General features: G+C 38.3%; 1 protein-coding gene across 4 annotated transcripts in view; it reads right to left on the bottom strand.

Moving 5' to 3' along the window:
- UHRF1BP1L (UHRF1 binding protein 1-like) overlaps positions 1–21,745 on the bottom strand; it is a 112,326-nt gene that overhangs the window by 40,820 nt on the left and 49,761 nt on the right. For all 4 annotated transcript variants that reach the window (XM_011934610.1, XM_011934602.1, XM_011934628.1 and 1 more), the window contains 6 exons: positions 21,456–21,596; positions 19,734–19,904; positions 12,706–12,886; positions 10,040–10,123; positions 8,184–8,366; positions 6,732–6,850 (listed from right to left, as the gene is read on the bottom strand). In XM_011934610.1, coding sequence (XP_011790000.1) covers positions 6,732–6,850; positions 8,184–8,366; positions 10,040–10,123; positions 12,706–12,886; positions 19,734–19,904; positions 21,456–21,596 — 879 coding nt within the window. The remainder of the gene's footprint in view (positions 1–6,731; positions 6,851–8,183; positions 8,367–10,039; positions 10,124–12,705; positions 12,887–19,733; positions 19,905–21,455; positions 21,597–21,745) is intronic.

Raw genomic sequence — 21,745 nt, forward strand, 5'->3', positions numbered from 1 at the left:
TTTTTTTTGAGATAGAGTCTCACTCTGTCATCCAGGCTGGAGTGCAGTGACACAATCTCAGCCCACTGCAACTTCTGCCTCCTGGATTGAAGCGATTCTCGTGCCTCAGCCTCCTGAGTAGCTGGGACTACAGGCGTGCACCATCACTCCCAGATAATTTTTGTATTTTCACTAGAGAGGGGGTTTTGCTATGTTGGCCAGGCTGGTCTCCAACTCCTGATTTCAGGTGATCTGCCCACTTTGGCCTCCCAAATGGCTAGGATTACAGGCATGAGGCAACGTGCCCAAATTGATTAATCAATCATTTTAATTTGTATAGTCTTTACAAATTCAAGTCAGTTCCTTATAGTATCTAATTAAAAAGCTTTTCTCTGCATATATGGAAACAAATTCTTTTCAATTCAAAGTATCAACTTATTTTAACAACAGCTTCTTTTTTCCTTTAGTAGTTAAAAACCTATTCAAATTGGGACAAACGTACTATCTTATGTTCTTCTACTTACTTTTATTTTGTTTTGTGTTTAGCGTGGTTGTGTATATACATATGTGGGGTTTCTTACCATATTTCACTTGCAACTATGTGGGATTATAAGTGATTCCTCTTTCTCATTTCCACATAAATTTATTTAAATCCTAAAATTTACAGTCTTTTAAAAAGCTGAAGTATACGGTCATGCACCATATAATGACATTTCTGCCAATGACAGGCCACTTATAAGATGCAGATCCCATAAGATTGTAACAGAGCTTTTATACTGCATTTTTACTGTATATTATCTTTTTTTTTTTTTTGAGATAGAGTCTCCCATTGTCACCCAGGCTGGAGTGCAGTGGCGTGATCTCGGCTCACTGCAAGCTCCACCTCCCGGATTCACACCATTCTCTTGCCTCAGCCTCCCGAGTAGCTGAGACTACAGGCGCCCGCCACCACGCCTGGCTAATTTTTTGTATTTTTAGTAGAGACGGGGTTTCACCACCGTATTAGCCAGGATGGTCTCAATCTCCTTACCTCATGATTCGCCTGCCTAGGCCTCCCAAAGTGCTCGGATTACAGGCGTGAGGCACCGCACCTGGCCTTTACTGTATATTTTCTATGTTTGGTAAGGTTTAAATATACAAATACCATTGTGTTACAACTGCTACAGTATTCAATACAGTAACATGATATACAGGGGACTTCAGCCTAGGAGGAATAGGATATACTATATAGCCTAGGAGTGTAAGTAGGCTACATACCATCTAAGCACAGTTTATGATGTTAAGCAACACATGATTGTGTATCAAACGTAAAGAAAATAGTAACTGCACAATGAGAAAATAACTGTTAAATCAGAGTTTCTAAACATTGGCACTTCTGACATTTTAAGTTAGATAATTCTTCATTGTGGGGAACTCATCAGCACATTGTAGGATATCTGGCAGCATCACTGGTCTTTACTCACTAGAGGTCAGCAGCATGTCCAGTTGTGACAAACAAAACTATCTTCAGACATTGCCAAATCCCAGAGGGGAATAATTGAGTTAAATAAAATCTTTTCACATAAAACTAAGTCGCAAAGCCATAGACTTACCAAAATAAACCAGAACAATTTATAAATGATAAAACAAATCTAGAAATCTTTTATTTTTTAAGAATAGGTCATATATTCTTATCGTGTTGGTCTCAAACATCTCAATTAGACCATGTTAGGTGATTATAAGCTGAGTAAGATTGTTAGTATAAATAGGACAGAGTTCTCAGCTATAGAATTATATTCACAGTATAGCCAACACAGTATATACAGTATACTGTAGTTCTCTAAAGCAAAAAAGGCATTTTAGATCCTTCCACAGAGACTATTGTGTAATAACGAAAATTGGTATCCCTCTGATCCTGTTCCTGGGAAGCAACTAGGAATTGGAATTTCCTACTTATGGTGGGCCCCTGATAGTTTGGATATTGTCCCCTCTAAATCTCACGTTCAATTGTAATCCCCAGTATTAGAGGTAGAGCCTGGTGGGAGGTGTTTGATTCATGGGGGCAGATACCTCATGGCGTGGTGATGTGCTCACAATAGTGAGTTAGCATGAAGTCTAGTTGATTAAAAATATGTGGCACCTCCCTGTGCCACTCTCTCTCTGTCTTGCTTCTGCTCTTGACATGTGACGTGCCTGCTCCTGCTTTACTTTCCACCACGTGTAAAAGTTCCCTGAGGCCTCCTCCCCAGAAGCTGAGCAGATGCCCACATCATGCTTCCAACACAGCCTGCAGAACCATAAGTCAATTAAACTTCCTTTATAAATTATCCAGTCTCAGGTACTTCTTTATAACAACACAAGAACAGCCTAACACAGTCCCTGACACCACAGCTCATAGTTTATAATAAAACGATGCAGGGTGGAGCTGGCCATACTTGATAGCCTAGTTGCATTTACAGGGTGGGAGCTTTGGGTAATCTGATTACTAATTCATGTAGAGATTGAATAAAACCTCATGAGCAATACTTCATGCATACTGTTAAATATCCATCCATCCACATATTTACACATCTATGCATAGGGTTCCACATTCTTAGAAAGCTAACAAGTCCTGAGGAAAAGTTTCACATTTCAAGTGCTCCAAGACTCTGTTTTGTTATTATTACATCAGTGTACTGTGGAGGTGATATGGTTTGGCTGTGTCCCCACCCAAATCTCATGATTGTAACTCCCACAGTTCCCACGTTGTGTGAGGAATCTGGTGGGAGGTGACTCAATTATGGGGGCGAGTCTTTCCTGCACTGTTCTTGTGATAGTGAATGAGTCTCACAAGATCTGATGGTTTTAAAAATGGGAGTTTCCCTGCACAAGCTCTCTCTTTGCCTGCCGCCATCCACATAAGACTTGCTCTTCCTTGCTTTCTGTCACCATGGTTGTGAGACTTCCCCAGCCATGTGGAACTATAAGTCTATTAAACTTTTTTCCTGTATAAATTGCCCAGTCTTGGGTATGTCTTTATCAGCAGTGTGAAAACGGACTAATACAGTAAATTGGTACTAGTAGAGTGAGGCACTGCTGAAAAGATACCTGAATGTGGAAGTGACTTTGGAACTGGATAACAGGCAGAGGTTGGAACAGTTTGGAGGGGTCAGAAGATGACAGGAAAATAAGGGAAAGTTTGGAACTTCCTAGAGACTTGTTGAATGGCTTTGACAAAAATGCTGAAAGTGATATGAACAGTAAGGTCCAGGCTGAGGTGGTCTCAGATGGAGATGAGGAACTTGTTCGGAACTGGAAGAAAGGTGACTCTTGTTATGTTTTAGCAAAGAGAATGGCAGCATTTTGCCCCTGCCCTAGAGATTTGTGGAACTCTGAACTTGAGAGAGATGATTTAGGATATCTGGTGGAAGAAATTTCTAAGCAGCAACGCATTCAAGGGTGACTTGGGTGCTCTTAAAGGCATTTAGTTTTATAAGGGAAGGAGAGTATAAAAGTTCAAAAAATTTGCAGCCTGACAAATGGTATAGAAAAGAAAACCCCATTTTCTGAGGAAGAATTAAAGCCAGCTACAAAAATTTGCATAAGAAAAACCTAATGTCAACTCCAAGACAATGGGGAAAATGTCTCCAGGGCATGTCAGAGGTCTTCATGGCAGCCCCTCCCATTACAGACTCAGAGGCCTAGAAGGAAAAAGTGGTTTCGTGGGCCAGGCCCAGGCTCCCTGTGCTGTGTGCAGCCCAGGGATTTGGTGCTCTGCATCCCAGTTGCTCCAGCCATGGCTGAAAGGGGCCAAAACAGAGCTTGGGCCGTAGCTTCAGAGGGTGCAAGTCCCAAGCCTTGGCAACTTCCACATGGTGCTGAGCCTGCTGGTGCACAGAAGTCAAGAATTGGGGTTTGGGAACCTCCACCTAGATTTTGGTGGATGTATGGAAATGCCTGGATGCCCAGGCAGAAGTGTGCTACAAGGGTGGGGCAGTGTGGAAGGGAAATGTGGGGTCAAAGCCCAAGTCCCTACTGGGGTACCTACCACTTAGTGGAGCTGTGAGAAGAGGGCCATCATCCTCCTGACCCCAGAAGGGTAGATCAACTGACAGCCTGCCTGGAAAAGGTGCCAACAGACACTCAATACCAGCCCGTGGGAGCAGCCAAGAGGAAGGCTGTACCCTGCAAAGCCACAGGGGCAGAACTGTCCAAGACCATAGAACCCACCTCTTAAAATCAGCATGACATGCATGTGAGACATGGAGTCAAAGGAAATCATTTTGGAGTTTTCAGATTTGACTGTCTTGCTGGATTTTGGACTTGCATGGGTCCTGTAGCCCCTTTGCTTTGGCCAACTTCTCTCATTTGGAATGGTTGTATTTACCCAATGCCTTGTACCCCCATTGTATCTAGGAAGTAACTAAATTGCTTTGATTTTATAGGCTCATAGGCAGAAGGGACTTGTCTTGTCTCAGATGGGACACTGGACTGTGGACTTCTGAGTTAATGGTGAAATGAGTTAAAACTTTGGGGGACAGTTAAGAATGCATGATTGGTTTAGAAATGTGAGGACATAAGATTTAGGAGGGGCCAGGGCAGAATGATACGGTTTGGCTGTGTCCCCACTCAAACTTCACCTTGAATTGTAACTCCCACTATTGCAACATGTTGTAACAGGAAGCAGGTGGGAGGTGATTGAATTATGGGGATAGGTCTTTCCTGTGCTGTTCTTGTGATAGTGAATGAGTCTCACAAGATCTGATGGTTTTAAAAATGGGAGTTTCCCTGCACAAGCTCTATCTTTGCCTGCTGTCATCCATATAAGATGTGACGTGCTCCTCCTTGTCTTCTACCATGATTGTGAGGCTTCCCCAGCCATGTGGAACTGTATGCCCAGTAAACCTCTTTCTTTTGTAAATTGCCCAGTCTTGGGTATGTCTTTATCAGAAGCATGAAATGGACTAATACAGAGGAAAAAAAAAGACTCTGCCTTACACTTCTCTTCCTATGGCTGGTTCTAATTTGTATAATGTGACTACAATGGATGTGACTTTAATATATTTCAGTGGTTCTGTGAGTCTTTCTAGAGAATTATTGAACCAGAGGGTAGTTTTTGGAAACTCCCAAAGTTGTAGTTGGTGTCTGCAGCCTTTGTTTTTGTTCTTCCAATTTTTGCTTTAGGTTCTTGGAGCACATGTGCAGGTTTGTTATATGGATAAACTGTGTGTCACTGGGGTTTGGTGTATACATAATTTCACAACCCAAGTAGTCAGCATAGTACCCATTAAGTAGTTTTTCAATCCTCACCCTCCCCCGACCCTCCACCCTCAAGACTCCATGTCTACTGTTTCCCTCTTTGTGTCCATGTGCACTCAATGTGTAGCTCCCACTTAAAAGTGAGGATATGCAATATTTGGTTTTTTTTTCCTGCATTCATTCACTTGGGATAATGGCCTCCAGCTGCATCCATGTTGCTACAAAGAAAATGACTGCATTCTTTTCATGGCTGCATAGTATTCTGCAGTGTATACGTACCACAGTTTCTTTATCCACTGCACTGAGGTTGGGTATCCAGGTTGATTCTATGTCTTTGCTATTGTGAATAGTGCTGCCATGAACATACAACTGCACGTATCTTTGGTAGAAAAATTTACATTCCTCTGGGTATATACCCAGTAATGTGATTGCTGCGTCAATTGGTAGTTCTTTTTTAAATTCTTTGAGAAAACTCAAAACTGCTTGCTACAATAGCTGAACTATTTTACCTTCCCACCAACAGTGAATAACCATTCCCTTTTCTCCACAACCTCACCAACATCTATTTTTTGTGACTTTTTTAGTTATTAAAAAGTCATTCTGAGTGATGTGCGATGGTATCTCACTGTGCTTTTGATTTGCATTTCTCAGTTGATTAGTGATGTTGAGCATTGTCTCATATGCTTGTTGGCTGCACATATGTCTTCTTTTCAGAAGTGTGTGTTCATGTCCTTTGCCCACTTTTTAATGGTGTTTGGTTTTTGCTTGTTGATTCAATTTCCTTATAGGTTCTGGATATTAGACCTTTGTCAGATGAATAATTTGTGAATATTTTCTCCCATTCTGTAGGATGTCTGTCGACTCTGTTGATAGTTTATTTTGCTGTATAGAAACTCTTTAATGAGCTCTCACTTGTCTGTTTTTGTTTTTGTTGCAATTACTTTTGAAGTCTTCCTCATGAGATCTTGGTCAAGGCCAATGTCTACAATTCTATTAACTCAGTTGTCTTCTAGGATTTCTGTAGTGCTGGGCTTTACATTTAAGTCTTTCATTTCATCTTGAGTTAATTTTTGTGCGTGGTGAAAGGACAGGGTCTAATTTCAGTCTTCTGCATATGGCCAGCCAGTTATCCCAGCAACATTATCAAATAGGAAATCATTTCCCCACTGCTTGTTATTGTCGACTTTGTCGAAGATCAGATGCTTGTAGGTGTGCAGCTTTATTTCTAGGTTCTCCAATCTGTTTCATTGGTCTATGCATCCATGTGTTTTTGTATGAGAACATGCTGTTTTGTGTTGGAAGCATTTAGGCAAACTTAAGGGCTGTGCCTATAAAGTTAGTTTGGCTAACTCTGAGTAACCATATGATCAAAAATTAATAAAATGGTATTTTCTATGCCATCTAATATGGCCATTTCATAAACTTTGTAAAGATGTTTTAAATAAAATGATAGCATTTATTTAAAGTTTATTTGAGTTGCTAAGATGAGATACTAAAGTGTTTATGAGAAGATTTAACTGGAAAAGAAAACATACCTGGTATATATTGAAATCTGCAAGTCTAACCACAACAGAACTAGACATTAGCTTAGCTTTTGATTGCTGAGATAATACTGAAGGTGTTCTGCATGTCCCTTTCAGAGGGTAGTCCTTCTCTGTTGGAAACAAAAACACCATTCAATTTGTCACAAAATTATTTTTAAAAGTCACTCTTTTATTATGAAGGCAGGTACTAGAAATTCATGTGAATACTAACTTCTCAAACAAGATAATATTTGTGGACATACTTTATAAATTACAAAGTAATACAGGATGTAAGTTATTGTGATTATTATTCTTTTAAGAAGAATCACACATGTCACATTTAAGTTACTCTTCTACAAAAACTTTGGAATGGGATTCTTGTGAAAAAGGAGATATTTACATAGAAGGAGAAAGGAGAGGGTATGGGGGAGGGGAGGGCAGGGAAGGACACCGGGTGATTAGTGAATACAAACGTACAGCTAGATAGGAGAAGTAAATTCTAGCATTTATAGGGTGACTATGATTAATAATAATTTATTTTTTCAAATAGCTAGTCAGAGCAGATTTTGAATGTTCCCAACATAAAGAAATAATGCCTGAGGTGATGAATATGCTAATTACTCTGCTTTTAGTGTTACACATTTGTATACATGTATCAAAATATCACACTTCAATCCTTACTGGGCCAGCAAAAAAAAAAAAAAAAGTAGTAGTATCACACTGTACCTCATAAATACGTACAATTATGTGTTGACTTAAAAAAAAAAGAGAGAAATCTTCTAGAAAAATTCTACTTTGTGTGACTATTATTGGTTGTATTAATTTTAAAAGTGCTTAGGTCCACAAGCCTATGTTGGTCTGAGTGAAAGATGCAGGGGTTTAGACATCAATTAAAAATACTTGGCTTAGGACAGGCAGTGGCTCATGCCTGTAATCCCAGCACTTTGGGAGGCTGAGGTGGGTAGATTACTTGAGGTCAGGAGTTTGAGACCACCCTGGCTAACACAGTGAAACCCTGGCTCTACTAAAAATCCAAAATTTAGCAGGGTATGGTGGCACGTGCCTGTAATCCCAGATACTTGGGAGGCTGAGGCAGGAGAATCGCTTGAACCCAGGAGGCGGAGGTTGCAGTGAGCCGAGATTGCACCACTGCACTTCAGCCTGGGAGACAGAGTGAAACCCTGTCTCAAAGAAAAAAAAAAAAATACTTGGCTGGGCATGGTGGCTGATACTTGTAATCCCAGCACTTTGGGAAGGGCCAAGGTGGGAGGATCGCTTGAGGCCAGGAGTTTGAGACTACCCTAGGCAACATAGCAAGACCCCATCTCTACATTAAAAAGAAAAACAAAAAAAATAAAACTTGTTTACAGGAAACATTATGATCTCTCTCTCACACACACACACACACGAGCACAAACACCCTTAATATTAGGGGAATGCCATATGTTATTATAGGTAAAATACCTGTTTGTGTGTGCTGGGGAGAGGCATGTGTTGGGGATTTAGGAGGTGAACCTACATTATGATCCTTCACAGCCTGTTTAAGCATTTCAACGTTGCACTCAAATTCATGCAATAACTCGTTGGCCCATCCATTTTTTGTTTTGGTTGCATCACTAAAATACATCCAATGATTACAACTATCTCCTGTAAAATGAATAACAGGTATTTCATTGAAAAATGTACAATTTTCATCTATTGCACTATAGTAATGCTTCCAATGAGATTTAGTCATTTATTCAAGAAAGACTTTGATACCTGAAAAATATACAGCCTTCACCTACATGTTATTCTGAAATATGAGTAAAACATTTGAAACAGAGGGAAAGAATATCAAAAGCAAATGATCTGGAGGAGTTTCTATCTAGTACCCATTCCTAGCAGAAAATCACTAAGATTCAATTTAAAGCCATAGGACTCATCACTCTTCACTGGATGCTCAATTACCTGGTAAACCTCCATTAAACTGAATCCCAGAAAGTATTATCAAAGAAATAAAATTCTTTCATCAAAGATTTGTTATAAAGTTAACTAACAAAAACCTAAACCACAAAAATGATAAGATGATAATGATTAAAACATTTAAGAAACCAATAAAGCTTCTCAAGATGTACTCAGCCATAGTTGTTTTTGGAAGAAAAATATATAATCAGAATTATCAGGTTTCTCTGTAGCAATTAAGAAAAATGCACATCAAAGGATTAAGACAATAAAATCAGGCCAGGTGCAGTGGCTCACACCTGTAATCCCAGCACTTTGCAAGGCCGAGGCAGGAGGTGGAGGCTGTAGTGAGCAGTGATCACACCACTGCGCTCGTGAGGCCTTGGATAAAAAAAAAAAAAAAGAAAATCTACTCTATAAGTGTTTTACATCTCTTCAAAATAAATATCTAGTTAAAAATTTTGGCCACTGCACTCCAGCCTGGGCGACAGAGCAAGAGTCCGTCTCAAAAAAAATAATAATAATAATTTTATGCATTTGTAAGTTAATTTATGAGTCAAGAGGATAGTATATAAGACAAAATCCTTCAAAAGATAATTATTATATTGAATGTTGGCAATGAAAACTTAAAATGAAAAAAAAAAGTAAACCTTTAAATTTAATCAGGTACCAACATAGAAATGACAAACATTGGTAAAAAACGTGTAAACAGAAATGTGTGAACAGAAAAACTTTACCATTTTTTAAATGTCCTAGAAAACTCTATGATCTCTAGTTTGGTTTCTCTCACTTGTGTGAATGCTAAATACTAACAAAAGGCAAAAATGGGTATAAGGTCAAATTAATTTGGTCACAATAATCAGATTTTTTTTCTTTTCATTATTTGGGAGACAGAATCTACCAATACTAGATTGTTAAGAGCCTATGAAATCTGGAATCTTATAATTTAGCTAAACGTACTCTTATTCTTAGCTTCATACTCTTTTCATTCTTAGCGTCATACTCTTTTCTAATTTTTAAATATATAAATCATTTAAAAATTTAAAACATTAATAACTTGTTTTTGTCACAACTAACAAAATAGCACAAACACATGTCCTCTGTACCCTGATTTTTTAAGTTTTAAATTGGTTATTTGGAAAACTGTCAATTTCTAAAAATTATTATTTCTAAAATTCTACATAAATCTCAATATACACTGTATGACTATATTCCCTGGCAATTCTACTTTCTTAGTAAAATACTGCCAGGAGAAAAATACCAATCTCTTCATCTCATTTCTTGTTAACAAATAAAAACAAAATAAAACTAAACTAAATAAATGACCTATATAATTTGAAAACAACACTTATATCTTTTAAAGAAGCTGTTATACACACCTGCTTTATGATAAGGATAATAATCTATAGTTAGCTGTGTAAAAGAGAGTTGCATTGCCCCTCCAGTAATACGTCTGTTTGACTCTGGGATAAAAAAGAGGAAAAAAAACATTAAGTAAATTATCAGAAAGATTTAATTTACCACAAAAAAATTTTAGCATACTTGGAGTCCAAGTAGTAATAACTGTCTCTCTTTTATGACAGCACATTAAGGATTTTAGGAAATATAATTCAATCCAATGAGTATTTACTGAACCCCCCTCATTCATAAGGCACTAGGATAAAAGGTAAGAATATAATAGCAAAATCCTTGCTCTGGTAGAGTTCAGAGATGATACTAGCAGAACTTTTATATTGACAAGGCCTCCCCTTATGTCAGGCATTGTTTCAAATACTTTAGGTATACTTACTCCTTTGGTTTTCATAACAACCCCATTTGATAGGTACAATCATTATTATCCCCATCTTCCAGATAAGGAAACTGAGGCACAAAGAGGCCAAGGACATACAGCTAGTTAAGTGCAAAGCTTGGATTTGTACCCAGGAAATGTTAAACACTATACCATATCATCCTACCTCTTACTGAAAAGGAAATTAAGGCCAGGCGTGGTGGCTCACGCCTGTAATCCCAGCACTTTGGGAGGCCAAGGCGGGTGAATCACAGGTTCGAGACCAGCCTGGCCAACATAGTGAAACCCCATCTCTACTAAAAATACAAAAATTAGCCGGGCATGGTGGCACACCCCTGTAGTCTCAGCTACTTGGGAGGCTGAGGCAGGAGAATCGCTTGAACCCAGGAGGCAGAGGTTGCAGTGAGTCGAGATTGAGCCACTGCACTCCAGCCTGGCAAAAGAGTGAGACCCCATCTCAAAAAAAAAGAGAAAGAAAAGGAAATTAAAAAGTCTGTTAGGTTAGGTAAGTTGTCCAAAGTCACACGGCTACAGTAAGATCAAAAGTAGATTACAAATTGGTGTAACGTGAACATAAACATGAAATTTTAAAACAAAATGGGCAAATCAATCAGAAGAAAGAAAAATACAAACTGAAACATAGCTATGTATACACTCCCTATATTAATTTGTAAAATCCAATTTATCTCAACTAGTAGAATTTCCAGCACAGGTCTACAATCCCTTGTGTAAAACCTTTGGAAAGCTAAATGTTTCATAATTCAAATTTCACGACACTAATATGATATGGTATATACAGGATATACCATGCAACACTCGCAGCAGGTTCTGAGGCAGCACTAATAAAAACAGCAATTCTGCAGCAAAACATAAATATTTATAAGAAGCAGGCAAAGAATAAAAAAACAATATATTGGTGTAAGTCAGGTTTTGCCACCAAATGAGTTTTTCACAAACTTATAACATTTCAGGGCCTTTTGGATTTCAGAATAATAGTGATTACAGACCTGTACTATTAAGGAGATATTTTGGTGGAAAGGTTTTCCTCCTAAATAAAATCATTCAATTTATTCTATGAGGGAATAGTGAGGAACGTAAGGCCTTAGAAAACACTTTCTCCATTCTCATTATTATTACTTAATCTAGACCACCTCATTTTCTTAGTTTGGTTTGTTCTAACTTTTCTGGATTTTCCTTTCAAATCTCTAAAGTAAAAGATGCCAACTACAAGTCAAATGACACAATGGTGGTCAGAAGAAAAGATAACAAATCCCTCCACAAACCCCAAATCTTCCTCACCTTTGCCCCTCCAACCTTTTATGTTGGAACCTTTTAGGCTACCTTGTCTAATGAAGGCAGGGTAACTTCCACTGCTAAGTATCCAGGGTCTCAATAATCACTTTCTCAGCTTAAAAACACATGGCAAAAGTTTTCATAGATATAGATCCTGATTCAGATCTCAGGTGCAGAAATCAGGTAACTCTATTGTTTAAAGGTCTTCAGCTTGATTCTAATGCTCACCAAAGTTTGAGAATTATAGTCCTTAGGTAGGCCTATAAGGTAGGTCTGCTGAACTCACCCCCAACGCTTCTGGGCTAGGGATACTCTCCAGCAGAGAAACAAAAATGCCCAGCACCTAGATTACAAAACTACGTATTTTCAGAGTGGCAACGGGCAGCTTCCTGATTACCCTGTTATGTCTACTAAATAAGGAAAAATAACAGGGACAAAAACTAAAAGAAAATTCCTAACTGGAATTTTGCTTCCTAATCACATTTTGGAAGGATGGGAGGGGAGGCGGTCATAAAATATGTCAAACAGCCGCACAGTTGTGCTTCTACTCAAAATAGGCAGAAAAACTACAATGCTGAAAACACATCTAAAAATAATTATGAATTAAGTATGGACTAAAATTTAATTTGGAGACAATATCAACATTATGAAAAAGTTAATTCAAAGGCAAGTCTAATATTTCATTATCCTCCTAGAGGATCATCTATTCAGTCTTTGATTTTTTAAAGCTAATTTTATTGTTAGCATTGATAGCTAACAAATAATTAAGCTTAAGTACTAAGCAAAATAAAATTTCATACCAATATATGCTTCTAATTGTGCCTTTCATCTATATATTCATATGAACACAATTATGACAAATTATCTTACAGGACATCCTACACAAGAGATTTAATAAACAATTCAGTTTTGTAGTCAATTCTAGAAAAACCAAAATAGTTTGAAATAAGCAAATTATTTTACCTTTTTCTTTAGCATGAATGTCATCACATATGTGTAGATCTAGATGAGAAATCACTAAATGATGGGAGGTTTCTTTAACATCAAAGTCATTGAATAGTTTTACAATTGCATCATTTACATCAGGAGCATTTGAAGTTTGTGTTGTCTTCACTTGCTGGGCAGATGCGACTACTGTAGAGCTCTAAAAAGATTCGAAACTGCCTTATCACTGCGAATTTAAATACTGGAAATTTCACACACAAAAAAATCTAAATATTTTCAGTTGAAAAGTCATTAAAAATAACCATAATACATTTTATTTTTCATCAATAATATATTTTCCCTAAAATATTTTCTGAATAACCTAAAAATAAAACTAAAATTTAAAAACTGTAAAACTAGGCTCACGCCCGTAATCACAACACTTTGGGAGGCCAAGGCGGGCAAATCATCTCAGGTCAGGAATTCGAGACCAGCCTCGCTAACATGCTGGAACCCTATTTCTACTAAAAATAAAAAAAATTAGCCGGGCGTGGTGCCGCATGCCTGTAATCCCACCTACTTGGGAGGCTGAGGCAGGATAATCGTTTGAACCCAGGAGGCAGTGGTTGCAGTGAGCCGAGATTGTGCAACTGCACTCCAGCCTGGGCAACAGGGTGAGACTACATCCTTAAAAAAAAAAACAAAAAAAACTGTAAAACTATACACAAATCAAATATGAATCAAATATGTCTCAGTAAATATCTGATGTTATATTTAACATATTTATAGCCGTTTAGAAAATGTAGTTAACTCTTAAAGGCAGTTTGAGTATTACTAGTTATATATATTAAAAAGAAAACAAATGTGGGCCCTGTATACACTGTTATATATCTGATGTGGTTTGGTTCTGTGTCCCCACCCAGATCTCATCTTGAATGGTAGTCCCACAATTCCCACATGTTGTGGGAGAGACCTGGTGGGAGATAATTCAATCATGGGGGCAGTTTCCCCCATACTGGTCTCATACTAGTAGGTAAGTCTCAGGAGAGCTGAAGGTTTTATCGGGGGTTTCCGCTTTTGCAGCTTCCTCATTCTTTCTTTGATTGCTGCCATCCCTGTAAAATGGGACTTGATTCTCCTTGTCTTTCACCATGATTATGAGGCTGCCCTAGCCACATGGAACTGCAAGTCCAATTAAACTTCTTTCTTTTGTAAATTGCCTTGGTATGCCTTTATCAGCAGCCTGAAAAGAGACTAATATGATAGCCCATAGATATAAAGCACATCTTTGTAGAAGCCCATGTGATATTATTTAGTACTCTAAGTGCTCTGGGGCCTCTCCTAAAATATGTGGTGTGTCCTTTCAACTTGAATAACTAAAGAAGCCAGAAAGGAGACAGGATTTATAAATAGGCTGTGAGTTCAAATATTTTTCTCCCTAAAGAAAAATACTGTAGAACACTGTTGACATATAAAAATATATATGAACCTCTAATAGCCTAAAATAATTTTGTATACATAACTACAATGTAAGATTATCTGACATATAAGCCACAAAACTGTACATGAATTTTTATAATTATGATAAAGGAAACCAAATTGTCCACTTTAAAAATTAACAATGTTCAAATTTAGAACAAGTTATTAATGAAAGATAGTTAAAGAAAATCAAAGTATACATATTTTGTATGTATATATATTTACATATATTACATCTGTGAAGAACTATGATCATACTGTAAAAGAACTGCAAAGTATACTTAGTAAATGAGAATCTCTTCATGCAAATGATTGCAGCCCACAGTAAGTAAACAGAAAGGTGAAATATAGCTGTAAAACGTTAAATACTATAGACTCCAGAAAACTTTTTATGAATTAATTGTTAAACTGATGTCAAACAATTTTTCTCCTGCTTTTCCCATTTTCAAAGCTATAACAAGACTGCATTTATGTCTATGATGGTGCTATTTAAAATACTCTCCAGTACTTCTTTCATTATGTTCTCTCTTCATCAAGATAAATACTGATAAAAATAAAAATATAAACATTAATCTCCCTACAAACCTTTTTCTTAATACTATGGTAAAGTCAGGCTTTTGGGTGCTATTTCTGAAAGAAAAAAAAATAGCCACTATAAGCTCTCTGCCTCATGAATAATCCTTTTTTTTTTTTTGAGGCAAAGTCTCGCTCTATTACCCAGGCTGGAGTATAATGGCATGATCTCGGCTCACTGCAACGTCTGCCTGCCGGGTTCAAGCAATTCTCCTGTCTCAGCCTCCCAAGTAGCTGGGATTACAAGTGTGCACCATCACGCCTGGCATTTTTTTTTTTTTTTTGAGACAGAATCTTACTCTGTCGCCCAGGCTGGAGTGTAGTGGCACGATCTTGGCTCACTGCAACCTCTGCATCCCAGTTCAAGAGATCCTCCTGCCTCGGCCTCTTAAGTAGCTGGGACTACAGGTGCCTGCCACCACGCCTGGCTAATTTTTGTATTTTTTTAGTAGAGACGGGGTTTCACCACGTTGGCCAGGCTGGTCTCGAACTCCTGACCTTGGGATCCGCCCACCTTGGCCTCCCAAAGTGCTGGGATTACAGGCGTGAGCCACAGCACCCGGCCAAATCTTGTTTTTGTTTTATCAGATAGAGTCAAGACTCCCCAGGACAGAGTGCAGTCGCGCAATCTCAGCTCACTGCGACAACCTCCGCCTCCCAGGTTCAAGCGATTATCCTGCCTCAGCCTCCTGAGTAGCTGGGATCCCACCAACATGCCTGGCTAATTTTTGTATTTTTAGTACAGGGGGGGTTTCACCATGTTGGCCAGGCTGGTCCTGAATTTCTGACCTCAAAAGATCCGCCCGCCTCAGTCTCCCAAAGGGCTGGGATTACACTGCACCTAGCCCCTATGAATAATGTCAACAATTCTTAATTTTCAAAATAGTCTTCTTTCTCTTTTAGAGAAGAATAAAATGAAGCTAAGCAAATACTTATAATAGAAAACAACTGCCTAGTTGTGAAGATGAGCAAAGAAACATTGTTTAACTAACTCACTTTCTGACACGCTGTCTTGGGACCTGAAATAATCAGATTAGGACATTCTGTGTGATATCTGAAGTAGTGACATGATAACTACTATCCAAGAAAGCAATTCTATGGTAATGGTTAAGTATATCCACTATAAAATATTGTGGAGCAACAAAACATAATAGCTGCAAAGACTAAAGACATGGAAGAAACTCGCATATGCCCACTAACTACAACTAGGAAAAAGTACATATGCTGGGGCAAAAAGCTGTAAGAAAATACCTCAAAATGATAGCACAGGTTTTATTAGCATAGTGAGATTACAGAATTTTGTCCTTGTTTCTAGCTTCCTAATAGATATGTATCTAGTTTTCTAATCCATATTCCATTTTATATAAACATATCCACATATAAGAGCTAGATAGTAATATCAACATTCAATCTATCGGTCTTTAACTATGACCACCATCTCTGTTAATCACAACCTACGCTACCAAAATACTCATTGCAAGCCTTAACAGAATAGTATTTATGTCTATGATGGCAATATTGTAAAATACTCTCCTATACTTCTTTCCTTATACTTTTTCAGCTTCAAAATGACTTTCCTTATCCTCACCTCCCTTAATCAAACCTACTTCCTTCTTCTGCCTTTCCTTATTGGCTAATGGTACTACCAACTATCATTCTAAAGTTCTCAATTTTTCTCTCTTCCTTATCCTCAACTTACTTAAAAACTTCCACTGGCTCCCAAATGTCCACAGGAAAATGTCCAAATTCTTCAATACATTATGCAACATGTTTCACATCCAGTCACTGCAAACTTTTGTTTCAACTCAGGCTACCAGTCCAAGAAAACTATTCTATGTTAGAGCCCAGTGGTTTGCCAAACGTTTAAAATCAGGTCCCCCAGAGAATTCTGTAGATGCCTCATGGATAATTTATTGGTAGAATAATACAGAGTTCACCTTCACTTCTACATCTGTTCATTTGTTTTTATGACTACAGGCTCTAGAAAACCTTGTTCACATAGATAGACTGGAAGGAAAGCAATTTTGTTTTAGCCATGTGACTCGATTCTTTTTTTTTTTTTTTTTTTTTGAGGCAGAGTCTCGCTCTGTCGCCCGGACTGGAGTGCAGTGGCCGGATCTCAGCTCACTGCAAGCTCCGCCTCCCGGGTTCATGTCATTCTCCTGCCTCAGCCTCCGAGTAGCTGGGACTACAGGCGCCCGCCACCTCGCCCGGCTAGTTTTTGTATTTTTAGTAGAGACGGGGTTTCACCGGGTTAGCCAGGATGGTCTCGATCTCCTGACCTCGTGATTTGCCCGTCTCGGCCTCCCAAAGTGCTGGGATTACAGGCTTGAGCCATCGCGCCCGGCCGACTCGATTCTTTCAATGCCTTTGAGTTACCTGCCAGGGTTCACAAAGTGATCTACTATAAAAAATTATTTTAATAATCTCTAATGGCTGACAATTATTTGATCTTCCTACACATGTGTTGAAAACAACTAAAAATCACCTGGTTTGTTCCTTTGTCATTACAGCCATTAATTTCCAACATGAATAGCAATATTTCAAATTGCCACTCTATCTTGTTTCCCAGAGGGGTTTTTACAAACCCTTCCTGTTCAAATCCTAGTAAGACTGAGGATGAGTAATAATGTCTTTCATTTATAAAGTAGGATTAGAGTCATTATGGAAAGGGAAAACCAGTCTGACATCTTAATGCAACCATATTCTCTGGCAGATCAAATTTAAGAAAGAACACACATCAAGGTGGAATGTGTGGAACTCAATTTCTTTAAAACATAAAACTTGGAAAATTATAATATATCCTGAGGCATTTGAACTTCACTCCTAAAAACACTACTCTAGTAACACCAGATTTCTTATCTCTATCAGAAAATATCATGTTCTTTAAAAGTACGATATTTCTGCAGATTCTACTGTGTGTTCTGAAATACCTTTTCCCCACGTCTACCTGTGAACTGCTACTCATTTCTAAGACGTAATTTCATTAACCTCTTTGTGAAACCTTTCCACACCCTGCAAGCAACTAATTAAAACTTCTCTGTGTTTCTGTAGTCCCTACACAGAACCCTTTCCCTTACTTCTTCATGCTAACATTTATGTTGAACTACAATGATCTGGGGATTTGTTTTTTTCTTTTTTTTTTTTTTTGAAACAGATCTCACTCTGTTACACAGGCTGAAGTGCAGTGTTGCAATGGCTTGACCTCCTGGGTTCAAATAATCCTCCTGCCTCAGTCTCCCAAGTAGCTAAGGACTGCAGGTATATGCCACCACCACCACACTTGGGTGACTTTTAAATTTTTTGTAGAGATGGGACGCAATATATTGCCCAGGCTGCTCTTGAATTACTGGTCTCAAGTAAACCTCCTGCCTCAGCCTCCCAAAGTGCTGGGATTACAGACATGAGCCCCTGTCTCCCACCTACAAAGATTTGTTTCATATTTTTTTTTTTTTTTTTTTGAGACGGAATCTTGCTCTGTCGCCCAGGCTGGAGTGCAGTGGCCGGATCTCAGCTCACTGCAAGCTCCGCCTCCCGGGTTTACGCCATTCTCCTGCCTCAGCCTCCGGAGTAGCTGGGACGGTAGGCACCCGCCACTTCGCCTGGCTACCTGGCTAGTTTTTTGTATTTTTTAGTAGAGACGGGGTTTCACCGGGTTAGCCAGGATGGTCTCGATCTTCTGACCTTGTGATCCGCCCGTCTCGGCCTCCCAAAGTGCTGGGATTACAGGCTTGAGCCACCGCGCCCGGCCCCGATTTGTTTCATATTTAACTCACCCTTATACTCTAGGTCCTTCAGGCCAGGGTCAGATGATATTCATTTTTACATCACAGAGTCTACCCCTGCACCTCAGGACACAGTAGGCAGTAATAGATAATGCCAATGTGATATTCATTGAAAGCCTAGGCCAGGTGTGGTGGCTCACACCTGTAATCCCAGCACTTTGGGAGGTCGAGATGGGCAGATCACTTGAGGCCAGGAGTTCGGGACCAGCATAGTCAACACAGTGAAAGTCCGTCTCTAACAAAATTACAGAACAAATTAGCTCGGCGAGGTGGCACTTGACCGTAGTCCCAGCTATGTGGGGGGCTGAGGCACAAAAATCACTTGAACCTGAGAGGTGGAGGTTGCAGTGAGCTGAGATTGTGCCACTGAACTCCAGGCTGGGCTAAAGAGAGACTCTGTCTCAAAAAACAAAGAAAGCCTAAATGTATGCCATTCCCATGTACAAAGTTGGATCACCAACAAGCTATATATCTGAGATATATAATACTATTTCCAAGGAAATAGCTTCATAGGTGTATAATTTTATAATATCTAGTTTTTACTAGAGGTAGATATAAAAATTCATTTACACTTTGTGTAAAATTATTAAAAATATTATCCATTATAATTATCATTGTCTCTTCTATAAAGACCTTGATGTACTGGTACTCAGAACTTACTACTGGGAAAGACTAGAAAAACTTTTCCTCTCCATACCAACTAATAATGCTCCATACAAACTAATAATCACTTTTAAGAAAGTGATAAATAGCTTATTATGCTTGTTCCTGTTCTTGCCCCAGCCATCAGACAACTCCAACAGAAGTTTTGTGTTCAATTTCAGCAATTCCTTACCGCTTTGATTCTCTGCACAACTCTCACATATCCTCTCTTGCCTATAATTACCCAGGTTTTTCCTCATTTGCTTTTACTTTAGTAGTTCTAAAACTGTATTCTTTTAACTTCCTAAACAGTGATATTAAAACATCAAATACTTTTATGTCATCATTAACTTCAGTGCCTAATACAGAGCTCTAAACAAAATAATCACTAACAGATACGAATACATTTAATATGTTTTCATATAGCTACTACTTATATAAAATTACATAGAAGATATCTAGATAAAGAAGATTCTTGTACTCAAAGCCTCACAATCTGTTTCTTAAAGAAAATACCAACAAATCCTTCTAATTTTTAAACTACTTTCATGTAAAGTAAGTATTTTTCCTGTTAATTTTACAGCATACCTGTGTAGGTTCAGGAGCCATACTCTTCCTTTGTTCTGTTGATTTTTCTATTGCTTCACTAAGAGACTTTGCATATTGTACCATAGCTTTCAACTGGGAATCAGTTAAAACCCATAATAAGTCATCCAATATTAGAACTAACTTCGTTGCTACGACATTGCAGTCCTTTAACTGTAGGGGAAAAAAAACATGTTTTATAAAATTAAGCCAAGATATAAACTTTATAATATACTTGTATTCAAAAAATGTTTTCAAAACCTTTTTGAATAGAATTAAATATGGATTCTTCCTTCATACAAGAAGTATTTACCAGCTGGGCACAGTGGCTCATACCTGTAATCTCAGCCCTTTGGGAGGCCAAGGCAGGTGGATCACCTGAGGTCAGGAGGTCGAGACCAGCCTGGCCAACATGGTGGAAACCCTGTCGCTACTAAAAATACAAAAATCAGCCAGGTGTGGTGGTGGACACCTGTGTAATCCCAGCTACTTGGGAGGCGGAGGCAGGAGAATTGCTTGAGCCCAGGAGGCAGAGGTTGCAGTAAGCGGAGACAGTGCCATTGCACTCCGGCCTGGGTGACAGAGAGAAACTCTGTCTCCAAAGGAAAAAAAAAGGTAGTATTTACTGAGTTCCTATAATATGAAAGGAGTATCTCCTAGTACTAGAGATGCAGTGGTAACAAAAGACAAATCCTTGTACAAATTATATAGCACTTATATAACTTAATTTTGCATTTACAGCTGATATATTATATAATTACTTGTATTCAAAGACTCAATAGAAGAAATGAAATTATAAGACAGTAAATGTTCAACAAATATTTGGCAACTGAGAAATATATTCAATTTACCAAAAATAAAAATGTTTAGGCCAGGCATCGTGGCTCACACCCATAATACCAGCACTTTGGGAGGTCAAGACAGAAGGACTGCTTGAAGCCAGGAATTCATGACCAGCCTGGACAATATAGTGAGACCCTGTCTCTACAAAAAAATTACAAATTAGCTAGGCATGGTGGTGCATCCCTGTAGTCTCAGCTACTTGGGAGGCTAAAGTAGGAGGATCCCTTGAGCCCAGGAGTTCGAGGCTACAGTAAGCTAGGACTGTGCCACTGCACTCCAGCCTGGGCAACAGAGAAAGACCCCATCTCCAAAAATAAAAATAAAAATAAGGCAGAGGCAGGAGGATCACGTAAGTCCGGGAGCTCAAGACCAGTCTGGGCAATACAATGAGACCTCATCTCTACAAATAACTTAAAAAATTATTCAGGCATGGTGGTGCGTGCCTGTAATCCCAGCTACTTGGGAAGCTAAGTGGGACAATCACTTAAGCCTGGGAAGTCAAGGCTTCAGTGAACCTTGATCATGACACTGCAATCAAGCCTAGGCAATATAGTGAGAGCTCATCTCAAAAAAAAAACAAAATAAAATAAAAAATGATAAAATAAGAAAAAATAAGATAAAAATAAAAACAACAAAAAAACCTTTGAAAAATCTATTAAACCTAAGACTGAAGAACATTATACCAGTTTTCTATAAATATTATCTGAGTAACCATACCTCCCTTTATTTTGCATTATTTTAATATGCCACGGGTAGTATGCCAATATTTCACCTAAGACATTATTTAAAATTTCCTATAGTTAACTAATAGTTAACACACAAATCGAAAAGTCAAATCCAAGAGTTAACACATGAATCCAAAATGTAATCTTGTTGACTCACCCTTCTTTTAAGTGTGACTCTGATTTTTGATTGGTTGGTTATTAATCGAACAGGAGCACACATAATTTCAAGATGTGAACTTTGGGTGGCATCTGCCTCTATTCTTATCATCTGCCAATTTATTTCTTTAAAAGTCAAAACCTAAGGAGAACACAGAGATTTAACTTCACTTACTCATACAAAACAGAATGAGAAATATGTAGTTTAAAAACAAAGCAAATGTATATTCTCAATTAATTTTCACATGACATTTTAGATATATTCACCATGTTTTTATTTTTGTAAATTGT

The sequence above is a fragment of the Colobus angolensis genome, unplaced genomic scaffold (assembly GCF_000951035.1).
Source record: "Colobus angolensis palliatus isolate OR3802 unplaced genomic scaffold, Cang.pa_1.0 Scaffold10, whole genome shotgun sequence".
In the NCBI taxonomy this organism is placed as follows: Eukaryota; Metazoa; Chordata; class Mammalia; order Primates; family Cercopithecidae; genus Colobus; species Colobus angolensis.